This window comes from Pempheris klunzingeri, chromosome 11 (genome assembly GCF_042242105.1).
Source record: "Pempheris klunzingeri isolate RE-2024b chromosome 11, fPemKlu1.hap1, whole genome shotgun sequence".
NCBI classification, from domain to species: domain Eukaryota; kingdom Metazoa; phylum Chordata; class Actinopteri; order Acropomatiformes; family Pempheridae; genus Pempheris; species Pempheris klunzingeri.
Window position 1 is genome coordinate 5,170,522 of NC_092022.1, and position 17,014 is coordinate 5,187,535.

At 43.5% G+C, this 17,014-nt stretch overlaps 1 protein-coding gene across 1 annotated transcript; it reads left to right on the forward strand.

Annotated features, from left to right (window-relative positions):
• The first annotated feature begins 1,869 nt into the window (after window positions 1-1,869).
• On the forward strand, window positions 1,870-16,133 carry tmem240a (transmembrane protein 240a). Its single transcript, XM_070840368.1, has 4 exons — window positions 1,870-1,926; window positions 2,317-2,423; window positions 7,237-7,445; window positions 15,979-16,133. Exons 1-4 carry the CDS (start codon window positions 1,870-1,872, stop codon window positions 16,131-16,133), a joined length of 528 nt encoding a protein of 175 aa, XP_070696469.1.
• Window positions 16,134-17,014: the final 881 nt, after the last annotated feature.

The window sequence follows — 17,014 nt, forward strand, 5'->3', positions numbered from 1 at the left end:
TCTCGTCCGAGTTTGAATTTGCAGCTGCAGTCATAGGTGTGACTGATCAGGTTTCAAGTCCTTTTTACTATTAAATGTTTATGTTACCCCCATTCTACCCCCTGCAGGTTTTAATTAGAGTCTGCAACACTGCTGCCAAACGTGGCTGTGTTTCATCACTGGGGTTGGTCGAAATGAAGCAGCACCAGCAGCGTGCCTGTGGGTGACAACAGCAGATGTTTTCAGGTCGGCACCAGCGAAGGGCGCTTTTGAAAGAGATATAGCACAAAAGATCGGTTATTGATTCTTTTGTCACATTATTTTCTTCTAGTTTAGAAGTTAGTTTAGAACATACATGTAAAATGCTATAGTTTTTGCAACAATTCATTCCTCCAAAGCAGCTGATAAATGCAGGCGGCTGTGGGGTCGCTGTCTGTGGTGCTGAAATAATGTTCCTCACTGTTCTAGCAGTTATAACAAAAAGCATTTACTGTTAACTGGTCGGCTGCTGTTGGCCTAGAACTGGACCTTTTTCTCCTCAGGCTGGTCTGGATAATTGATTGTTATGTGCAGCTGCAGGGGATACATATGTGTGTAGAATCAAAAAAAAAATCAGCCTGACACATCCACATTAGATACTTGTTATACACTGGAAGCATGATAGCCAATACAAGTTTGGTATTTCTGAATTTTGACCCATGTGGCTGCTTAGTTAAAGGGGTATTTCCCAAAAACAGGGCCAGAGTGCAGACAATTGTGTGGCGTTCACTGCATGTTTGGACATAAAACACGCAGGATAGAAACAGAAGGAATGTTGCAGAACTGAAGAACTGCAATGTCTGGAAGAGAAAAAGAAAACAAGGGCGTTAGTGTGTTTGCTGTGTGTGTGTATTCAAGTGGCGGCATTTGGGGGTAAAAGGGGTTAAACCTCTGGAGGAAAAGGAGGTTAAATCATCATGAAGAGTGCCATTCTTGAAGCCGCTCCAGTGCATCTGCAGGTATCCACTATAAATAATGAGCCTATAGGCCGATGCCATAAAGGCAGCTTGCTCGCTCTCTCCCCCTCTCTCTCTCTCTCGCTCTCACACACACACACACACACACACATGCGCGCGCACATGCCGGTCAGCACGGGCGCGCACACGCACAGGAGGTGGGAGTGGATGCTCGTGTAGCCGCTGGTAGCCAGGATGGGATAATCATGCGTGTCTGGCTCCGGGCGTTGATGCAGCTGCCGTTGCGGGATCCGGACTGGACTCGGGGCGCAGGGTGGGTCTAGTTCCCGACTGGAGCTATCTGGACCTCATGTCGATGTTATCCAGCATTTCGAGAGAGACGAGGGCGATGGCTGCGAGGGGAGTTGGTGCAGCTCTTTGAGACGTCCAGGCGAGAGAAATAGAGCCGTTTCCGCCGATGGAGGACAGAATTTGCCGGTATTAAAGCGCAGCGCGGTGTGGAATAACTTGGAAGAGGGGGAGAGAGGATACAGGGGCACCCCTTAGAGGATATCGAGGGAGCCTTCACTTGTTTTCTTTATGGTTTTTTAAACTGGGATAGAGAAGGAAACGCACCTGGGAGAGCGGATCACTTTTGCATCGGTAATCAGGAGAGGACTGCCTCCTTGGAGCGAGCGGCAGCCGCATCCGACCGACCGGGGGGGGGAAGACTTGGATGGAGAGGGCGCAGTGAGGGCTGAGAGAGCGGCTCGCCGTGTGTAGGAGGGGACGGAGGGAGACCGGGCAGTTTTGAAGGGAACGGGGGGCCAGGAGCGGCGCGGCGGCTCCATGAGCTGCTCCTGCCGGGACAGAGCGCCCAGAGCCCAGCCGGAGCGTCTCCACCGCCGCGGGTAAAAGCCCGGGCCACAGGACGGCGGCCAGTTTGGAAGTTTTGATGCATATGATCACAACCACCATGATTTTTATGATTCTTGGTGCTTCAGTTGTAATGGTAAGACACCTTCACCTCCCTCAGCCACAATAAGATTTTCTAATTTCCCCCACAGAGGCGAATAGGCTGTTGGATCAGATTATTACAAATGTGCCATGAATGCATCACATTTTTTGCCTCTCAGCAGGCCTATCAGTGACATGTGGAAGTAGGTTAGCCTACCTATAATTACCTGCTGTCATAAATAAATAATCTAAGTCCGTTTTGAGGCAAGAGTCTCCCCTCTTAGGATCGGGAGGATCTGCCAAGGCGATTCTCTCTCCTTTTCTTTATGAGCCTTGTTGCTGTTATTCATCTCGATAATAATGAAAAGAATAACTGGCTGTCTGTAGGAATATAGCCTAGCCTATTGCTTGACATGTCCCAGCTGACTTGCATGGTTCTTTGCAGGCGATAGCCTGTTTAATGGACATGAACGCACTACTGGATCGCTTTCACAACTACATCTTACCGCATCTACGAGGGGAGGACCGCGTCTGTCACTGCAACTGTGGAAGGTAAATGCCATCATCCTCGTAAGATATTTGGGGTAAACATGGTGGTGTGTGCTTTTTTTTTTTTTTTTTTTTTTCCAACCCTCAATTCTTAATTGCTGAAGAGGCCTCGAAGATTTCTGGCGGCGAAGCCCCGCAAAGCAGAGCTGATATAGCGGCGGATGTGCTCATAGAGGTTTTATTATTCGGCCCGATCACACGTTTGGTCGCTGCGAGTGTGTGTGTGTGTGTGTGTGTGTGTGTGTTTTTCAATGTCTCGGCTGCGAGGATTTCGGCTTTGCTGCATATACGAAGGTGTGTGTCGGATCCATAAATAGGTAATGAACTATGTGCAATATAAGGCCGTTCAAAAACAATCTGAGCATCAAGTGCGCCGTGCCATCCACACGGGCCTGCACGGTGTCGGCGAGAATCTAAACCTGCTGGGCCAATTATGAACATATGAGTGTTGACGTGAAGTGGTTATGGCTTAAGAAGTGCCAGGGGCTGCTCATCAGCCTACCTGCTGTTTGCTGTCACAGTGAGAGCAGGTTTGAAGTGTGGGGGGGTGGAAAAACAGCAGCAAGACACTCATTAATAAATTAATTCGGATTTAATCAGCATTATTGTGCAGTTTCTATCAACAGCAAGCCTGTAATACAGCAGGCTGTAGGCTGCGAGGACCAGCAGAGACACAAGTGGGCCTCTGTGGTGGTTTTTTTTTTTTTTCTGGTCTTAAGTCTACAGAGCCGGAAGGTATGGCAACAGTGTTGGAGCAGGATTTAAAGAGCTTCTATCCAATAGATTCACAGTTATATTGTCCTCAGATCCTGAGTGACCCGCGTCCTGCAGGCTGCAGCCGCAAGACAAGAGGAAATGTCACTCTTCATGTTGGTGCAAGCTGAGCAGATGCACATTAAAACAGACACAGCAGTCTATACTGTGCATGCTGCAGTGAGGGGGCTGATGTGCAGGCACTTCATTAGCAGCATTAAGAGGCCAGTTCCACTGTGTTTTTTTAGCCTGTAAATCCAGAAATGGGTCATCATCAGGTGTTATTAGACGATGCTTGTGAGGGAGGGATAAAGTTCGGAGAGGCCCACCAGCACGCGTGTGATGTGACATGGGCTAATCAGGACAATGAATATGTTTGGAGCTAAGATGATGTATCACTGAGAGTCTTATTTTGTTATGTTTTGACAATCATGTCATCCCTGCTAGCGCCAAAAGGGGTCTGGCTATGAATGCAAGTAGTACTTGTAGGAGATAAAGTATTATCGGCAGCATTAAGCAGTGATTTCTCTTTTTTTAATACCACAATGATGACACAACTATTTGTCAATGCACAGGCAGGGATAAAACAGTAAAACCCTTAAATCACTGGACAGTAAGCACAGTGAAACCTCAGGTTACTGTACCCACACAGTGTCTTTCACTGACCTGGAAACAGTACCTGAATGAGAGTCAGTCATCTGTTTTCCCATAAACAGCAGAAACATGGACAAACAGAGCAGACCTGAGCTCGGGCTTCACTCGCCTGCCCTTCCATCCGTGAGGCGCGGAGGTGTCGTGACGCCCACAGCGCTCACCTTATCAGGCTCGAGGACACAGCCGGTGTCATTTTATTTGGCAGCCTCTGTGCCCTGATTTGGATGTAGTTGTAGCTCCTCTGACGGGCCGAAGCCTGGCCTACAATAGCTGCCTCTGTGGTGGGAGAGAGATTCTGGGAGCGGACAGTGTGTGTTGCTGCTGCTGGGTGCACCCTGCCTGTTGGTGTCATGCTGTTGTGAGAGGCTGCAGGGTTGTTGTCCTAAGATCATCTGAATTTCATCCGAAAATCTCAGGAAGAAAATGGGATAGTTTGAAGACACAAACACACACGCACAGTGATTTGCAGGGTGCAGGTGGACAGGACTTAAGTCGCTTTAAAGGTTTATAGGAATTTGGACAAAGGCCTTCTTCAGGGAAAAGAAGGAAACCTGGAGGAAGACTTTGTCTATCTTTACACATAGCTTGGTTTTTTTAGGAGGATGTTCCGGCGTTAATGGACCTCGGTGGCTCAGGGGTGTCCATCAGGGGTTTGCTTCCCCCACATGACCCTGCTGCTGCTCCAGTAAGATATTTAATGGCCAGATCTGCTCTTTTCTCCATATCCAGTGCTGAATGCCGTGGTGTTTCTGCACACGGTATGGGTGGATTCTTTGTTAATGAAGTTGCATTTCCGTAGGCGGGGATTCTTTTTTTCTGTCTGTGTTCATAGCTGCTGACTTCCTCCTCACTTTTGGCCAGACAAAGTGGAGACATTAGTAAAACTTCCAGTTAACTTCCAGTGCATCATAGCGGTAAAGACCCAACAGACAGTGGGTGTTCAGCACAGCAGCTTTCATTAAGTAGGTGTTCTGTCAGTCAGAGACCGAGTTAAGCAAAGAGGGCATTTATTAAAATATCAAAGATGTGGGCATTCGCCAGGAGAGGAGCATTCAACTAAAGATGCTGTCGTGTTGCATTAGAGGAAGAGTTTTTTGAGCTTCAAATGTATAGAAGTGAAATAGTAAATTGCCAGAGAACTCTTTATTATAAACAGTCTTAATGGCCCTAAAAGCCTGCGTCAGTCCAAACCTGTTCTCAATATAATGTCCCAAAGTGTGTGAGCAGAAGTGTGTATCTGCACTCACTTAAATCTCTCAGCTCCCACCGTGTTCCCTGACTGTGTTTGTCAGAAAACCGCCTGTGTTGTTAGATTGGAAACAGCCTTCATCCCCTCCCAGGGGGGCAGGTAATACCAGTATTGTAAGACTTTCTTATCAAGTGCATGCATCTGTTTTACAATGGAGGGGAGTCAATGCTGGGCAGTGTGGCAAAGTGAATGCAAGGAACTGGATGATTGTGGATCAGTCGCTGCTGCATCAGTCACTGTGCAGAGCTGTATGTGGAGTTATCAACAGCGTGGTGTGTTCACTGATCCACTGCAAACATCAGTTGTCTTTACATTTGCATTCTATTGGCACAGCATTTCCATATTTTTCACCACTGTTCCTCTTTCTCCTGTGAGATGAGAAAACCTGGTTAATAGCAATCACACACCCCGTGGATTTGTGGAAAAACAATTACAATTGGATTCATATTGAGCCCTTTCATGTCTCTCCTACTTGGAACAAATTTAAAGGGATTTTCTAGTATGAACCTCCTTGGGTCTAGAATAATTTCCCAAAATTACATGAAAAAGATTAAGCCCATGTTGACGAAATAAGTGCAAGTCATAAGATGACCTATACTTGCACAGTGGATTCATTTTAGATGATGTTTTTGTCTTTTATTTTATTTATCCAGAATGTTTTTTTTTTGAGCAGGTCTGAACTTTACATTTTTGGATATAGGATCAAATGCCTTGCAAAAAGGCACCTCAAAGGATAATTCCGGCATTTTCAAATCTAGGTCCTATTTTTACATACTTTAGGTTTGATTTTTCAAATTATTTCAGTAGATCGCATCCACTGGCAGCTGTGAATGGGCAGTGGATGTGCCGTAATGGCTGCAATGTAATCCTTTGTGGCAACTGCTCCCAATTAAAGTACATTCACTTAAAGTGTTTGTTTTTGCCACTGATTGGCTCAAATTGTTATTCGAAGTGCGTGACAATATATTACAGAGGGGATCCCTACAGAGATAGACCTGTACGATCCGTTTTTTAAAACCAGAGACAACAGTTTTATCTTTCTCCTCAAAGCCACCAAACTCCATTAACAAAAATAGTAATTTTACCTTGCAGAACATGAGAGTGGATGGTCTGCTGCTGCCTCAGTTGGTTAGTTTCTTTGTGTTATTGTGTGTTACACAAATAGTGTGTGATATCTGAACTAACCCTTTAAAACACCAAAGTAACACAATAACACAAACAAATGAACTGATTGAGACCATGGGTGACCAGTAACCCACATGGCAAATTACAGTTTTTGTCAATGGGGTCTGGTGGCTTTGAACCAAGTGGTATAACGGCTATTTCTGGTTTAAACAAAAAGGATCTTAAAGGTCTATCTTTGTAGAGATCCTCTCTGTAATGTTGACACTTTGAATAACAATCTGAGCCCGTCAGTGGCAAAAACAAGCACCTTTAGGGGACATACTTTGATCTGGCACAATAACCAGAAGGAATAAATTACAGCCATTGTAGCCTGTTTGCTGCTCGTTCTCTGCTGCCAGCAGAGGCGATATACTGGACCAAAAGTTCTTGTACCCACTAGTCCTTTCGATCCCAAAATGATCCCAGGTTTAAAAATCCTGGAGTGGTCCTTTAACGTTAGTCACTTAAGGAGGAAGCAGAGTGTTGCTGGCTGTGAGATAATTTTGAAAATTTACAATCACAAGCTGGTCTCCTTAAATTTTTCAGCCGCAGCTGCCTGAAGTGTAGCTTGGGGACACCCAAGGGTCCTTTAGAAGGCTTCAGGGGGTGTCCAGCAAAGTGCAGATTAGTAATTAAAAATGAGACAGAAATCTCTAGACATCATCCACATTGGAATGGGTATATGAAAAATAAAAACACTACATCTAGGGTAGACTAGATATAGAAGATCTAGGTACAGTTTTACTATATTACCATGTTTATTACTATTTTAATACGTACACTTTTTAGTTTGACCTATCAAATAGTGTCCATTCTTGATTAAAGCTGTTTTTTGGATGCCTGTTGTAGCCCAATAGTTTACTTTAGTTGATCTTTTCCCTTTAATTTATCATCAATTTATATGTCTCTAAGATGGTTAAAAGATGTTCATTTATTACACGATGGTTTACATATATCTGACACTTCCATCATCTTCACCCGTCTGTCCCCCTCCAGGCATCATGTCCACTATGTAATCCCATACGATGGAGACCATTCCTTGGTGGACTCATCAGAGAACTACTTTGTGAGTGACAGTGTGACCAAGCAGGAGATGGATTTGATGCTGGGCTTGCTGCTGGGCTTCTGCATCAGCTGGCTGCTGCTGTGGCTGGACGGAGTCCTACACTGTGCCGTCAGGGCCTGGAGAGCGAGCCGCTACTACGGTAAGCCGGATATTTTCTGCTGGTGTGCTGCAGATACTAAACGACCACACAGATTTTTCCCTGTTCACTTTGGGTGTGCGTGCTGCCTTCAAACGCTATTGTTACATGACAGGAAATAACATTTCACAGCATGTTTACAGAAATGAGCACTTAATCTTAATTCGACAGGTGAAATAACAAAATAGATGCCATTTAAAGCAAGGTATTAGGAAAATGCTTGTATGCAGAAATATATGTTCCTGTATCTATCCACCATGTGTCAGCGTGCCAGGTTAACACAGCAGTTGGTGGAGCCGGCGAATGACCTTCCCCCCATTGCTTGGCCCATTTTTGGCTCTTCGCACATTTTTTTCTCAATTTACTGCGACCTCTCAGAAAAATCACAGCTAAACCTTCCAACAGTGTGATGATTCAGACGGCTATCGGCTATCAGCTGAGGTAAATTTTAAATTGCTGTCTTCTGTTTTGGACAGCAGAAATCCCTCAAACGTTCACTAATCATCCTCATAATTTGTTTTCAGGAAACAGCAGCAGTCATATGCTAATGTAATAGCACCGTCATTAAGTGTAATCGCTATGTTCAGAATATAACAAATTCATTATTTATGAGATAACTGTTTAATAAGACAACATAAAGTCATACCGTAATTAGAACTGAGATAGTATTAGCTCTCACAAAGAGAAGTGTGATAAAACAGAAGTCATTGTAACATCATTGTCATTTTGGATAAATTTAGGATAAAGAATATGACTTTTACAGTGATAGGTGGAAAAAAAAACAAATCTAATCTAACAAAATTATTGAATTAAGCCTTTTTTGTTGCTTCTGTAACAAACTGCTGATTCACATTAAATTCCCCACAGATATGAACTTATTATGTGTGTGTGTATATATATATATATATATATATATATATATATATATATATAATATTTGATTCTTAAATGGTTTTTGATGGCACACAGCGGTGTAATCGCTGCACTGAACTGCTCTGCTGTAGCAGGTCTTTCTCAGTATTAGCCCGTGAGCTGAAATGTTGCGTTAGCATCGAACCATACAGAAAAGTCAATGTCCTTGTGACAGCTGATGTCAAACAAAATCACTTCTCGTGTGTTTGGATGAATCACTTCTTAGCGATGGTTTGGATTAAATACCAAGCGTTTAGTGTTTCAGTCTGACAGAAGAATCTCTGCTAACTGTAGGTTCTGTGCGCCTTTGTACTAAAGTTTAACTTTGAACGATCTTATTGGGGGCACAGCAAGAGTAAAACACCAAAGCAGTGCAGTGACGTGAGATAGACTATTAAAAGGAACTGAAATAATGGAGATGACGCAGCTCCCAATTAATACTTGGTTGAGTTAAACCTCAATGGCAAGATGAAAAAAAAAGGCAAGTCAACATGCAAAATGGTCATTTCTTTTTTTTATATTTGCGATCATCTAATGCCATGATGAATGTGTAGTGTAAGTGTAAAGTGTAAAAGTGTAAAGGTAAAGTAACACAATAGATGCTGACAATATTTTTTAAACTGAAATAAAACCATAAATGAAAAGTAGGAGAATGCTGACAAAGGACACTAGTGAGCCTGAAGGCGTCCACAGCCGAGAAGCCTGGCCTGGACAGTTAAAACGTAGGTCTACGATTGTGATGTGGAGAGAGAGAATCGCCAGAAGGACCCTGAGAGGGGATCTCAGGCAGCAATCAGGCTCACTTGGGATTAACAAATCACACAAATAAGCTTAAAATCAATTTTACAATTGACAGGCAGCCTCCAACCTGTCTCTTGGAGAGTGCTCTGAATTTACTGTAGTGTGCTGATGTTTCTGCCTCCAAGACCACAAGTGCATCACAACAATCAAGCCTGGTGGAGATTGATATGTGAATGACCTTCTCCAGGGCTGCAAATGATAGAAAAAAAATCTCATTTTAGCAGCATGCCCTTGTTAAATAAAACACAATTACACCATTTGAACATCTAATGACAGACCTGGGATTACTGGCTTTTGCTGACATACTAACCAGACAACACATAAGACGCTAACGTAACGCTAGTACAGGGACCAGGAGGTAATTGTTGGGATCTCTGACTGAAATTTTTGGACATATCATGAGAGGGACATAACATAATTCAGGATACCTCCATATGGAACTCTTTGGACTTAAAAACAGCCCGTCAGCTATGATATACCCCCAAAAGAGCATATTATTACGGCAGTGTTTCCCTGTCCTTGTTCTGGGGCCACGCTGTTCTGCATTTTTTAGATGTTTCCCTGCTCCAACACACCTGATTCAAATGTTCAGCATGCACCAAGCTCAGCAGAAGCCCAACAACAACTTAATCTGAATCAGGTGGGTTGGAGCAGAGAAACATCTTTAACAGTGAGGGAAAAATCAGGGACCCAAGATAGATCCATGGGGGACTCCACAAAAGAGCAGAGCTGATCAACTTCAACAAAAATGTATTCAAATAGCTGTGTCAAAATTTGAGCTAATTATCAATTTAAACCAGTTATTTCAGGCACACTCCCTGTAAAATCATAATATGTTCACAACATTTTTGTATGTCCGCACATGTACAGATTGCCCAAAAGCATGCCCAGGTTTTAGTGATGCTGGTAGGCGTATTTTTGAGCTTTGGACAGAGACATGCCAGCTGTTTCTCCTGAGCTACACACTTGCTGGCTTGACCTTCATAATGCACAGATAGGAGAGTCATGTCTATTTTCTCCTGAAACTTTTGAAAAAAACAAGTACCATTCCTTTAAATATCCCTCTGCAAACCTATACTTATTACAGAAACTGTTTTGAGCAGGGCCATTTAACCATTCATGCTGACAGAAAGCACATAGTTTTGGCTCTTGCTTTGGTCAAAAAGATGTAGAAGTGTGTTATAATGGCCTTCTTAACAGTAGACATTTTGTCTTAAGTGATACTAATATCATTAAAAACAATGCAGCACCTTTGGGGCTATATTTCAGCCAAGACAAGCCACAGGAAATATGACCTTATTTATTTTACATTATTTAACAGTGCTGTTGTCTCATGTGGTATTTTGTTTTCTTGTTGCACAGCGCAGCAATCCAAGTCAGCATGTCGCAATTTGCATGCCTAATTGAAATGGAGTAGAAACTACAATGTACCAGCACAAACCAGCAGTGTGCTGATGCACCCGGTGATAAAGGTGTTTTTGTCCCACCCAACAAAGCTAACTCTGTCAATCAAGCACAGTCTGCACACGCCCACCTGGTCCTGAATCAGCCAAAATAATTTAAGTCACGTGTGGGTTTTACCATGGGGCGTGCACGGCCTTTAATTTAACTAACGATATTACTTTTTCCTCTAGAGTAGCTGTATGTCCCAGAAATGTCTGCATGTCAAGCCCAATCACTGTGAACATTATGACTGCACGGTGGTTCAGTGGTTAGCTCGGTCACATCACTGTAAAAAGGTCCCGGTTTGAACTCTGTAATCGTCTGTATGGAGTTTCAGTCCATGAGCCTGTACATTTTCATGGTTGTGCTGTCAAAAGACATGCAGTTCAGATTAAATTAAAACTCAGAATGGTTTATAAAAGTGTCCAAAATAAAGAAAATATGAGAATAAGAGGAGCCATTATATTATTTATAGCCAATACACGATGTGGAAAATGTGGGTTTTATTTACAGTTTTGCACAGATAGATACATAAAGTGTCACGGTGCACAGATTGTTCATTTAAATTACACTGAAGACATCGTGAATTATCGTGCAGTACTGGCTGAAAATGAATTGTCTAATGAGAAAATCTGGCCAAGCTGTTATTTGTTTTAAGCAAGCACTGTTTTTGCATGATAGCCAATACAATACATATATGAATGTTCACGCATCAGTTACCAAGGCTGGTCCAAACCAGGCTCGAGGAACAGAGATTGAGAAATGACTTCACTCCCACCATCTGCTGTGCTGTAGTGAAAGCTACATTCCCCCATACCATGTGTTTAAATCCAACTGAGTGTGATAGTTGCTCCTTAATTTCCTGTCTCCTGTCAGCGCTCGCTCTGAAATATCTGTCTCATTTCTCTTACCATCTCCGCTGACAGATGAAGGATGCGCGTTACTTTAGCAAAAGGAGGGGAATGCGGCAGATTTAATGAGACAGAACATGCGGTGAATAGTTCACCAGCGTCGTTTTGCCGTGCGTGGTTGTGCAGACACGAGCAAAGAAATCAAAGGCTTTCAGTGACGCTAAAGCTAAGCAGCTATCAGACACATGTGTGAAATCATGACAAGGCAGCGTGAAATCCCTCATAAGAAGGAGCTGAGCGTTAGTATCCTTGATTACAGTGTCTTACAGTGTTTTTGCTTCTCGTGGCTATGGCAGCTTCACAGGCATCTCCACCCAGCCGGGATCAAAGTCGTGAGGGAAACACCAACAAAGTCTTCGGCACACATTAGCTAAAGACACTGAATATTGCAACGAGGTTTCTAAAAACAGGATTTGGAGGTTGAATGTTCTGTCTGCTCTCTGCTGTCAGGGCAGGCCTGTTTTGTGGAGGTGGCCTGGATCCTCGGTTTTAAGGATAATGCTAAAGTGGGTGATATGTGACCTGGATACCTGGACCGCCATGGAAAAGCTCCTCAGGCAGGATGGGAAAGCATCAAGCAAGGATCAAAAGATGATGTTTAATAAGTTCTTTAAAACCAAACTGAAAGTGCACTAATGTGGGTTTTTAGGACAGAAAATATCGTGGATTTTTCAGTGTTTTCAGCAGCTGCGGCTTAAATTGTACAAGCTTTGAAAGTTGCAGGCTGCTGCTTTGCTCAGAGGTGTGGACGGCTTTGCAGCAGCAGTGAGACAACGCTGCGTTCTCCGGTGCATCAGTACAACAGTGTAAAATACATCATCATAAAAAAAACACCCAGAGAGGAGGGAGCATCCATATTCATTAGCAGCAGTTACAGAGTGGGGGATATAGGCTTCTTCTTTTGTACTGGGAGGGAATGCCCCTCGCTTCTCTACGTGTGTGTGTGTGTGCGTATGTGTGCGTATGTGTGTGTGTCAGCTGTGACGTTGATGCTAGGTCAGACTCGTTTAGCCTCCACGAGATGAGGAGTGAAGGTGAGGCTGACAGAGCGGGGAAGGATGTGTGTGTGTGTGTGTGTGTGTGTGTGTGTGTGTGTGTCTGTTATAGGTGCAGGATGGAGATGCTGTCACAACCCCACCCCCACTTACACTCACACACGCACACACACACACTCTCCTCCAGAGCTATAAATAGAATGAGAGAGAGCAGCTGGAATGGCAAGTGAGAAACACACACACACACACACACACACACACACACATTGAGATGCACATTGATTCCCATTGCTTTTTTCCCTCCTAATTCTATCTCTAGCTCCTCCTCCTCCCCTCCCTCTTCACTTATTGAATCTACTCCTGGCCATTTCCCTTACAATGCTTCCTGCTGCACCTACTTTTTTTTTTCTTCTTATCGTTGATGTGCCGTGAATATCTGATACCAGACTCTCTTTTGCAAGAGAGGAACACAAAAATGATCGCAAAAATTGAGAAGATGATGACTTGGCGTTCAAGCATTAACCCCACTCTCCCCTTCCCTCCCCTCTAAAAGAGCAGAACAATTGTGCCTTCGCCTCCCATTTTTTCTGCCGTGCATTATCCTTTCTCCTGACTCCGTCCCCATCTCCATCTCCATCTCCATCCTTTTATTCAAATGAGAGGAACCTGTCTTCGTTGCCCCTTTTCCTTTGGATACCCTTCAGAGCAGTCCTTGTGGACAGCATACCCATTCACAGCTATAAATAACTCCCTCTCTCTCCCCCTCTCCCTCCTCACCTCCCCTCCACCCAACACCTCACCCTCCTCCTCCCCAACTCCACCACCACCACCACCACCACCCCTCCTCTCGCTCATCCTCCAGCAGGGCCATTTGCTACTGGGTTTGCTGTCTGGGGCTCTCCCCTCCTTCTCTCTCTCTCTCTCTCTCTCCCTCTCTCTCTCTCTCTCTGCTGTCTCTGTGGACCTCGCTCCGCCTCGCCGGCTCCAGTTTATAACCCAACAAGCACAAATGTCTGCTCTGCCATCGCCCTCTTCACATTATACACCTCACATTCATGAAATTCCACTTTGTTTCCAGGCAGGCGCCGATTGCACTTGAGGGTCGGCCTTTTCTGTAAAGCCTGTGTATTCTGTACGTCTAAGTGGTCAAAGAAAGAGCCTTAATCTGACCTGTAAAATTCAGAAACAAATACCAGGACAGAGTCGCATGTGCAACAGCCCAAACACAAATGTCAAGAATCAAGGGCAACCCCACGGTGCACTTGAAGAGATTGATGCCATTTCCAATCCTCATCCAATATTCCAACGCTCCAATCTTTTATCTCGTCTCCGTCACTCTGCCCTCACTGTAAAAAGCTTGACCCTACTTCCCAGAATTAAAACTTGCTACAGCAATGATGAAGCTGGCAGCTAAAAGACATACTAAACATCAGCTGTTCCAGTCTGAGGTCTGTGTAGAGCAGGAAAAAAAAAAAGCGGAGTGCATCTGATTCTGGGTCAGTTTTTGGTTGAAGGCGAGACATTACAGGCAAAGACATTATTTTCATGCACTGGTTAATTTTGAGATTTTGGGCTATTTTGCTTCCATAACATCCAAAATACACATTGTAGTGTTTATTTTACTACACTTTGTCTATTTGTGTCTGTAGATTTCTCCTAAATTCATATATTTAAAGGCTATTTTCTCAAAATTCAGAAAATCCAGAAATTCCCACCTCAGTTGCACACACACACACACACACACACACCTCTGTAAAATCCTTTTACTCTATCATGTCAATAAAATGAAACAAGATTTTTTTACCAGGCTCTATCTAATGTTCAGATTTATGTTCTGGAAATGTTTGCAAATTAGTGCACATTTAATACGATAGTGCCTGATTTGCCTATTTAAATGTAATGCACAAAATCCATCCATCCATCTATTGTCTATGCCGCTTATCCTTAATAGCCGTGGGGGGGCTGGAACCAATCCCAGCTGCCCTTGGGCGAGAGGCGGGGTACATCCTGGACTGGTCGCCAACCAATCACAGGGCTGAAACGTAGAGACAGACATACGGGCTATTTAGAGTCTACTGCAAAAAATGCTTGTGTTAATGTAAGTAATTCATTAGAGAAGTTTTATGGTGTTATCTATGAGTTATTCATCATTTCACATGATCTGCATTTTTAAGGTTGGGTTGTTTTGGGCTTGCTTTAAAGTTTGACTATTAAATACACATTACACTGACTGAGCATGACAGCGAGACAGAGGGCATCATGCCTGAGAGCCAATGTCAGCCTAGCCCTACATTCACATGTGCAGTATTAAAGGAGAAAAATCCCACGAATGTGGAAAAGGACAGTTCACAGCACAGAGATCAGCCCTCTGTTTCACTGCTTGTTGGTGTGTCTTGTCTGCCTCTAACTGGATTTAGAGCCAGAAAACCAGGCTAAGAAGGATTTTACACTATTGTGTGTCTTGATCTCATGAGTGTCGTCCTCGAAAGCTCGCGTTCAGTCGTCCTTTTCTCTGTCTGCACAACTACAGTGGCAAACAGTGCAGGTTACACAATGAACCACAAATACAGTCATTCCACTTGTTTATGTGTTCTTGTGAGTTGGAGTTATGCAAAGCAGCAGAGAGGGAAATAATCAATATTGTGGCATGTGATTATGACAAATTATCGGCACTGGCATCAGTTATGGCCCGACTGTTTTTCTTTCTTTTCCTGCAGACATCTGAACTCTGAAGAGTTGTGCTTTCCGGCAGTTCAGTAAAGTTGCAATTCCTCTGAGAAATATTGGCATGTTTTCATGTTTCTGTATGTTTAAAATGCTCAGACTCGTTATCAAAGGCACACAAAGCATAACAGCGTAACACACTCTTAACTTCCAGAGTTCAATTCCTTCTTTTTTTTAAAATTGTGATGGGGTGTAAAGAACAGATGCTTCAGATGCCATGATTGATTGATAAAAAATAAAGCCACCATTAACGTTGTGTACACGTACCTACTTTTCATGTGTTTTTTTGGAGCATTTAGATAAAAAAGAAAAATCTTAGACTTTAAAGCTGCATACAGGATTCATGTGCTCAGTGTTTCTAAAATCCTGCTCTTTTTTCTTTCCTCTCGACTGTCTATAAAACTCATTTCAACTGAAAACACTTTATAATGCATTAAATAAATGCACTACGATTGCCTGTAATTTATCGATTATCCTGCAGGTTTCGGAGTCTATTTCCTGTTTAGGCTCATAAATGTTGTATACATGTAACTTTGACAGTAGAGTGTTATCCTTTGGTACTGTGCTCTATTCTGAGGAGTCAAAGTTTGGTCAAGTCAAGTTAAAGTCAAGTTAAAAACATCAGACAACAAATTCTTCAGTAAATACATTAATAGACATATTCATCATGTTAGTTATTGCAGCCATCAGAGGTATCAGAGATAATATCCAGTGTAAGTTGTTGACGCCCCTCTTGTCTCCTTCCTCCAGATACCCCATCCTGGTCATGGCTGCCCCAGTTTTGCAACCTTCGAGACCTCCGTCGCCGAGCCCAGCTCAGACAGCTGGAAGACTCCAGCGGCAACATGGTCCACATCAAGCAGAAGCTCTACCACAATGGCCACCCTAGTCCCCGCCACCTCTGACTCTAAAAAACAAAATAACAACAACAAAAAAATATATACCTAGAGCTACCCTCCCCTCGAAAAAAAAAAAAACCCTTCCCTTCTCTTCTCCAAAATCCCTCGTCCCCTTCCCAAACTGCCCCTTGGCCAACTGTTGCCTCAGAGACCCTGGAAAACTGCCCTCCCACTGTTCATAACATGGTCCCCGTAAACCCCCATGACAGGACTTTCTTATGACTAAACAAGGCCCCTGTCAGCACTAAAAAAATCCCCAAATGGAGCAAGATGACGATTATTTGTTGCCACTGAAATCTTGTCTTATGTCCATGTCCACCATTGTGGGAGGAGGAAGAAAAAAAAACATTTTTAAGGGTGTTTTTTCTGTATAGAGACATTTTCTGTGTTCATTGTTAAACTTGGCATGCTCTTTTAGAACAGGGTAAGATGTGGGCAGTGTATGGAACGGGGCGGCAAGACGGGTGTCAGGATATTTTTTTTTCTCTATCGGGTGGGAGTGGGACTTTGTTGGCGTGGGGAGGGTTGAATGAGACTGGTGGGTGGGTGGGTTTTTGTGATGGTTAGATTGCTGCTTCTGTAAATAGTTATAAATTGGGCAAGTGGGATTTAACAGTGTTTAAAAAGGGGGTGCGTGGGGGGATTTTTGTGTGAGTCGTTTATCAATAGAAAAACCTAATGATGGACTGTGTGTGCGTAAAGATTATAGGAATGGAACAGAAAGACGAGTCAGTTTGAAAACTGGATGTGAAACCATGTGATTTCTGCTAAAAACACAGATTAATTAGCTTTGTTACTTAGTGAATTAACTGAATGTATTAATTTTTCCTGTAAATATGTGAGAGGGAGGGGAGCGTGTACGGTTGTGGTCGGGGTTCTCTTTGCTA